The 6,661-nt window shown below is 43.6% G+C and overlaps 2 protein-coding genes across 2 annotated transcripts; one reads left to right on the top strand and one right to left on the bottom strand.

Annotated features, from left to right (window-relative positions):
- Positions 1 to 2,915: 2,915 nt before the first annotated feature.
- Positions 2,916 to 3,827, bottom strand: LOC117586116. Its single transcript, XM_034275977.1, has 3 exons — positions 3,362 to 3,827; positions 3,196 to 3,303; positions 2,916 to 3,139 (listed from the first exon to the last, which is right to left on the bottom strand). Exons 1-3 carry the CDS (start codon positions 3,719 to 3,721, stop codon positions 2,945 to 2,947), a joined length of 663 nt encoding a protein of 220 aa, XP_034131868.1. The 5' UTR covers positions 3,722 to 3,827; the 3' UTR covers positions 2,916 to 2,944.
- A 1,249-nt stretch (positions 3,828 to 5,076) lies between these two features.
- On the top strand, positions 5,077 to 5,987 carry LOC117586147 (EF-hand calcium-binding domain-containing protein 1). The gene is made up of 3 exons (XM_034276042.1): positions 5,077 to 5,533; positions 5,596 to 5,703; positions 5,767 to 5,987. Exons 1-3 carry the CDS (start codon positions 5,174 to 5,176, stop codon positions 5,950 to 5,952), a joined length of 654 nt encoding a protein of 217 aa, XP_034131933.1. The 5' UTR covers positions 5,077 to 5,173; the 3' UTR covers positions 5,953 to 5,987.
- Positions 5,988 to 6,661: the final 674 nt, after the last annotated feature.

Raw genomic sequence — 6,661 nt, forward strand, 5'->3', positions numbered from 1 at the left:
GCAACTGGAACTGAAACTGCAACTCGGAGTCCGAGCTCTAGTCATTTGTGTGGGGTAATGCTTAATTGCTGCTTGTTTGTTTTTCTACCAAATAAGTAGTTTACTCTCCTCAGCTCCTGCCTCACATGAGAGTTTATTAGGTGATTGTACTTGGAATTTATATCAGCAAAAAGTTTATGGTTTTCCCCGCTTGGAATTTCACTTTCATCCCGAATAATCAAACGACTTCACGTGCCAGAAATGGATTCCGTTTCCGTTTCCCCACCTAAAAAAAAAACAGATTTGATTTCTCTCTTCGCCTCCATGTCTTCAGGGGTACCTCCCCCTCCATTCGAATCGAAAAAGCATTTACATTTCGCTCGCTCGCTCTCTCGAACCGATTCGTGCTCGTTAACAAAAGATACATATGTATCTGGTAGATGTATCTTGGCTTTTGTGCTCGCTCGCTGCTTTCTTATTCTGCTCTTGCTTGGTTAGATTTAAATGCCGAATTTTCAATGCAGCACACATCATACATGGGAGTGGGAGTGGGAGTGGGGAAATGGGCGGATTGGGAAGGGGATGTAAGTCCTTGCTGAACCAAGGACATGTGCTTACCTGTGTGTGTTTCTGTAGCCGAACACGTGAGAGTGTAATCACTTGTACTTAATATGCAGATGATGACAATGTGACAATCAAACCGATTCCAGGTCGCCTGATACTCTGTCTCTCTGCCCATCCCCGTCTTCCGTCTCCGCCGTTCCATTGCCTGATGTTATGCGAATCGGATTATTATTATCATTGTTATCGCCTATCGTAAAAGGCATAAGCAAAATGCGCATTTTTCTACGCTCCAGCTCCGTGTATGTGCCTTCCTTTCTCTGTATTCCCCCATCTGTAGAATACTTTCCCCTGTTTTGAGTGCGCAGATTTTGCGTCTTCCCGCTAGCTGTTTGAGTCCTGAAAAGGCAATTTGTTTGCATTATGATTTTTATCTTTCTGTGTTTAGAATTGTTTGTTTTCATTCGGAATTTCGAATGCATTGGAATAGAAAAATCATTTAAAGGGCAATCAATGGCATGAGATATTGGTTTTAACGAGAATTAAACATCCTTGGGACACCTCAAGACAACAAATAACAAATCGTGCATTCTTTAAAACAAATCTGATGACTCTTATAGCACTTATAGGACCATTACACAATGTAATGTTTGAATAAGTCATCTCATTGAACCAACCCGAGTGCCGAAGAGGGGTTAACTCCCTTTGTGGCATTCAACAGTGCTGAACATTGCCTCACGCGGCTCCATTGTGTCGGTCATTTCATTTGGAAAATGCACATTTTCATCTGGCATGTGTTAATGCACTGCACACGAAGGGGCAGCAGGCAGCAGGCAGCGTGCAGGCAGCCTGCAGTTTGTGGTATAACTTCATAAAAATGCCACCCAGTTGCACCACAAGATTTACTGCAGTTGGCAACAGAAAAAAAATGCATACAGGAGAATGCATGTAGGAGGTATGGAGGAACCCAGAGCGCCGTTTGGCAGTCAAAAGTTGGGGCTGGGCGATAAATGGACTGACGAACGCGAAAGGATAACAGCAGGATACACATGTGGGGGGCTGGAAAGGGTGTTCGTTCCCGTGTGTTTGGTTGGGCTTGGGTTTGGGAATACAAATGTGCCGAAGGGCAAGGGGAGGGGGAAATGTCTGTTGGTTTTACTCAATTTGTTGCTGCCTTTTTGCAATGTTGCTTTGGGAGGGGGTGTTGCTTCTTGTTGCTTTTTTTTTGTCGGTGAAAACACACTCGAGGCAGCAAAGGCGAACGGAAAAAATGGGAGCCCATTTGGGGCCCTCGACATTTTAACTGAAATGCAACAGGAGGCCGCGTGTTAATGCTGAAAAAAGGACAACAGGCGGCAAGGACCCTTTTGGCAGCCAAGTGGCAAAGTCGTGACGAACTCTGCCCCACACAGCAACCAGCAGGAGGGAGCCACGAGGCAGAAGGGCGATAGGGGCGAGAGCCAGCAGCTGGATGTCGCGGTCACTTTTCATGCTTTCTGTTGAGCCTCTTCTGATCCCTTTTTTTTTTTATTTTCATTTTCATTTTTGCTTCTGCTTTGACAGCACAGCAGCAACAACTGTCTGGGACTTCGAGTCACGCGCTGATTTTAATGCCCAGCCAATGCCCCCGAAAATGAGGCGTGTCAATGACTCTGGGTCACCAGAATGGACCACGCCTTCAGCTCAGCCTCTCCGCCTCTCAGTGGCCTCTATACTTGTTCTTTACGAATCTGATTTCTGACATTTTTCTGATTCCCCTTTTCGAGTGCAGAGAGCGTTAAATTTCTATGTCCTTAAATGGTTTTTTGTGCTGCCAGCAGAGAAAGCCACAGTGGAATATGTGTTTGAGGAAATGTTCTTGAAACATGCGACAAGTGAAAGTATTTTAATTTTTCTAAGAAATTGCACTTCCTCTCCTTTTCTCTCTCTCTCTGATTCACATAATTTTGAAGCAAATTTAATTAGAATTTCAGCTGTTGTTTCACTTGTTGTCGCAGTCGAAACCCGCATGTGTTGCTTGGGAATTTAATTGCTTTACAAAGCCGCAGCATAGACAAACAAAAGTTCCGCAACCCGCACCCAAAAAAGAGTTAAACCCAAGGAAAAGAGACACGGATTTACACAACACAACAAAACTGTACAGCAGAGAACCCGCAGTGGCAGTGGCACTGGCACTGGCACTGGCAGTTGAAGTCACAGTCTGTGAAGGCAATTCCAACTTTTCTCTGGTTGTACTTAATGGAAAATGACTTTATTTTAAGTTGGTCTGTGTATTGTATCCCTTAAGCGCCCATTTTCAACACTTGCGACAGAAAAAAACAAGACAGCAAACACGGGACAAGAGCCCTACAACAAATGAGGTAAGATAAAGTCTATCCAATCATAAATCGCATGTAATTGAACGCTAATCTTCGGTGGGGAACATACTCTCAATGTTGTTGCAGTAGGCAATCAGGGTTTTATCGTTATCATCGGGATAGATTTGGCCCAGAAACTCCAGCAGACCCGGCTGACGGTTGACTATTTCGGCATACTCCTCAAACGATATAATACCATCCTTATCAATGTCGAACTTATTGAACAGAAACTCGCACATGTCCTAACAGAAGAATAATCTTATGTATTAAGATAATACAAATGAATTAAATTACTTACCGCTCGAAGCTCCTGAACCTCATCTTCGTCTTCGCCAACAAAGAACTTCTCCACAGCCAGGGCCACTGTCTCACGGTTAAGCACTTGTGTGCCAGCACTTGTATAGACCTGAAATGAACATTTTAGGGATGTTCAGGGAAGATTCAGAATCCCAAGTACTACTCACACTGTATGCAAATCGCAAACGTTCTTGTAGGTTGCGGCTCAGAAACACCGAAAACAGTTGCATCCATGCATCCGGGGAAACAGTGCGCGCATCTTGCGTAATGTTCACCAGAATGCGATCGATGATGCTGACATCGAAGATCTGGAACAGCACCAGAAAGAGGCCGTACAGCTGATTGATGGTCATCATCCGAGAGGAGGGCCCATTGCTCAGCGAAAACTTGTAGTAGACGATCAACAGGCAGACGACTTCGTTGTAGCTAAAGTCCGTGGAGGCGGCATAGCTTTTGATCACACTGCTGTAGAGAGTCAGGAACTTGTTGTTGGCCATGTCATCCATGGAGGCGTCAATGCGATTCATTTTGTTGCTGGTTTTGGTGTCTTTTGGGTGCTTATTAATTTACGGTTTATTTTGTTGGGGAGTACCTAGCATGTGTTCCTGCTGTTCGGGTTGTGGAATAATTGTGTGTTCGAAACGGGAAAGTGTGTGCTACAAATTGATTAACATCTCTGGAGCAGGCCTACTTGGTTGGATATGTTTTTGGGTTACAGTGTATGAACCATATGCGGCTAAGACAAATCACAAATAGATTGGGTAAGTCAGCAGCAGCTGACTCCGAAAGGAGCGGATGAGAAGGAATGCGCTTGTAACGAGCGCAATTTAAAAGCAATAAAAGCAACGGCGAGACATAAAAAATACATCAGCCACGGTACATGGACTACATCTGTCCCCCATTTTGGGAGCCTTCGAAATAAATATTTGAAACAAACACACAAAAGTAGCAACAGCAACAAAAAAAAGGAGAGAAAGGAGAGAAAGGAGAGAAAGGAATGAATGGCTCAAAGCTGTGCGCATGAGAAACGCGAATATAATAATCCAAACAAAAGCGTTGAGATGGGTGTAAAGCCCTGCCATGTGGAAATTTGGCGGAAGCGGCTGTGTGTAGCCATTTTGTTTGGGTTGCCGTTGCCCGTTGCCTTTCCCCCTTTGGTGTGTAATTGTGTGTCCCCACACATGCCACGCCCTTAGCAAATACCGAAAAGAAGTGCGGGTGGGTGCCGCAGCCCCGAGAAACAAACACACATAAGAGGTGCAGGGAACGGCGGCCTCAACCGCTCGACACGGCATAATAACAATAAAATGAAAGGGAGAAAAAGGCGAAAAGAAAAGATTAATTTTAAGGCTGAACCAAAGAATACCCTTACCAATCCATACAGTCGTCAGATTGTAGATTAGTTTTAGCAGTAAAAAGAAAGCTGCTGTCAGAGATCTTCAAAGAAACGTAATGATTATCCCTGTCAGCATGGCAAACAACTCCTTCAAAGCACAATACCACACGTGAGTGGAAAGGGTAGAAGGATTCACGCTTCTTAATGTCTCCGAAAGTTGACATCGCCAAGTGTTGGCGGATTTACACACAGAGACCCACATGTGCCAGAGCGTTGTGTCTGGATTTTTGGTTTTATTGTACTTTTCGGTATAGAATTTTGATTGATACATTTTGCATACGGTATTTGGAGAAGACTTAAATCTGTAAAATTTGCGGATAAGTAAGACAAATTGTGGCGTGACGCAGAAATTTGGGAACAATTTAATTCACATAAAACGGTTAAGGCACTCAGCAGCTGAAGCTCAGGAGGATGGAGGGCGCATCATTTCTGACAGAATTTAATTTACTTTGAAGAACAAAGGCAGGCCCTTGAACGATAATCTCCCAAACGTAACAAAACGAAACTAAATCAAATTTAAACAGAACAACTTGAACTCTCTCCATCATCACAAACATCAAAATAAATTCAACAATTTTCCGAAATGGATTATCTAGATGCCACCATCGATAGCATGGAGAACAGTCGTTTTGTCGCCGTTTATGGCGGCCTGATCAGGGAACTTGTAGGGATTTCGCATCTTTCCCAGACGGATATCAACTGTCTGCTGATGGTTTACTACAAGTTCGCCAAGGTCAATGGGCCAAATGCCAAGAAGATGACCAAAATTCAGTTCTATCAACTGTTTTTGGTGCTGTTCAAAGTTTCAAATGTGCAGACCATTGATCGCACTTTATTTGCCGTCACCAAGGATGTGAAGTACGTGAGTCCCCAGGCCTGGGTGCAGCTCTTCAGTCTCTACACAACCAAGGATCTCTCAGTGCGTATGCGCTTTGCCTTTGATGTAAGTCTAGGTTGATTCTCCTTCTCTAAGAGTTGATAATTAGTTTGTGCTTTGCTTTGTAGATCTATGATACAAAGGCCACTGGCTTTATAGATCGCGAACAAGTAAGTTTGGCTTGCGAGAAATTCTTCACTGGCGAAGACGAGGATGAGATCACAGAACTAAGAGCGGTAAGGCATTATGATTAATATGTCTAATGTTGTTGCTATTTTATGGGTTAATATTCTCTTCAGGACATGGGTGAATTTATTATCAAGAAGTTTGATGTCGACAAGGATGGTTTGATCTCGTTTGAGGACTACTCCGCTGTGGTCTCCGAGCAGCCTTGTCTGCTCGAGTTCTTGGGCCGGCTCTTTCCTTCTCCCGAGGACAGGGAAATAATGGCCCATTGCATTAATATGGATTCGATTCTGACTTAAATTGATTCAACTTGTTCAATTAAATTTGTATTTTTCCTGGGAGCAGCGCAAATCGTTTTATATTGCTTTAAAATTATTGAAAAATATTTCATGTAAATTCTGAACACGCTGCTGGCAAATTCCCCCCTCTGAGACGGCGTTTATTTCATTGAATCACATACACAATATATATATGCTCGATTATTCCACAGAGTGATGCCATATCCCAGTTAATCAATGCCCCCAGGGCTCAACTTCTTCATGCCACGGCTCGGCATTTGTGGCCAGCATATGCCACTCGACCTAATTCAGGACAACCCATAATTATATGCTCACAATCACGGCAGTGGCAATGGCAACGCCCCTGCCCACCACATACATTTGATATGGCGGTAGAAGTCGGTTAAGTAGCTCATTAACTTCAATACATTTGATTACATTACGCATTGTGCTTTGGGGTTTAGGGTTTAGGTTTGGGCCAAACAATTTGTGAATTGCATATTCCGGATCCAGAATCTGCGGAGCGCCATTTTCTCATTCTATCACCCTGTCACTATGTGCCTGTTAATTTGCTCAATTCAATTGGAATTTGCAAGTATTTGGGACATGGCTAAGCCACTGAATGCTCACGTATTGCCATGATTTGGCATTTATGTAGTGGCATTATGTGATGCGAATTGATTTACACTAATGCGCCTTCTTGCTCTACATTGCTCATCCTTTTCCGATT

This window comes from Drosophila guanche, unplaced genomic scaffold (genome assembly GCF_900245975.1).
Source record: "Drosophila guanche unplaced genomic scaffold, DGUA_6, whole genome shotgun sequence".
NCBI lineage: Eukaryota > Metazoa > Arthropoda > Insecta > Diptera > Drosophilidae > Drosophila > Drosophila guanche.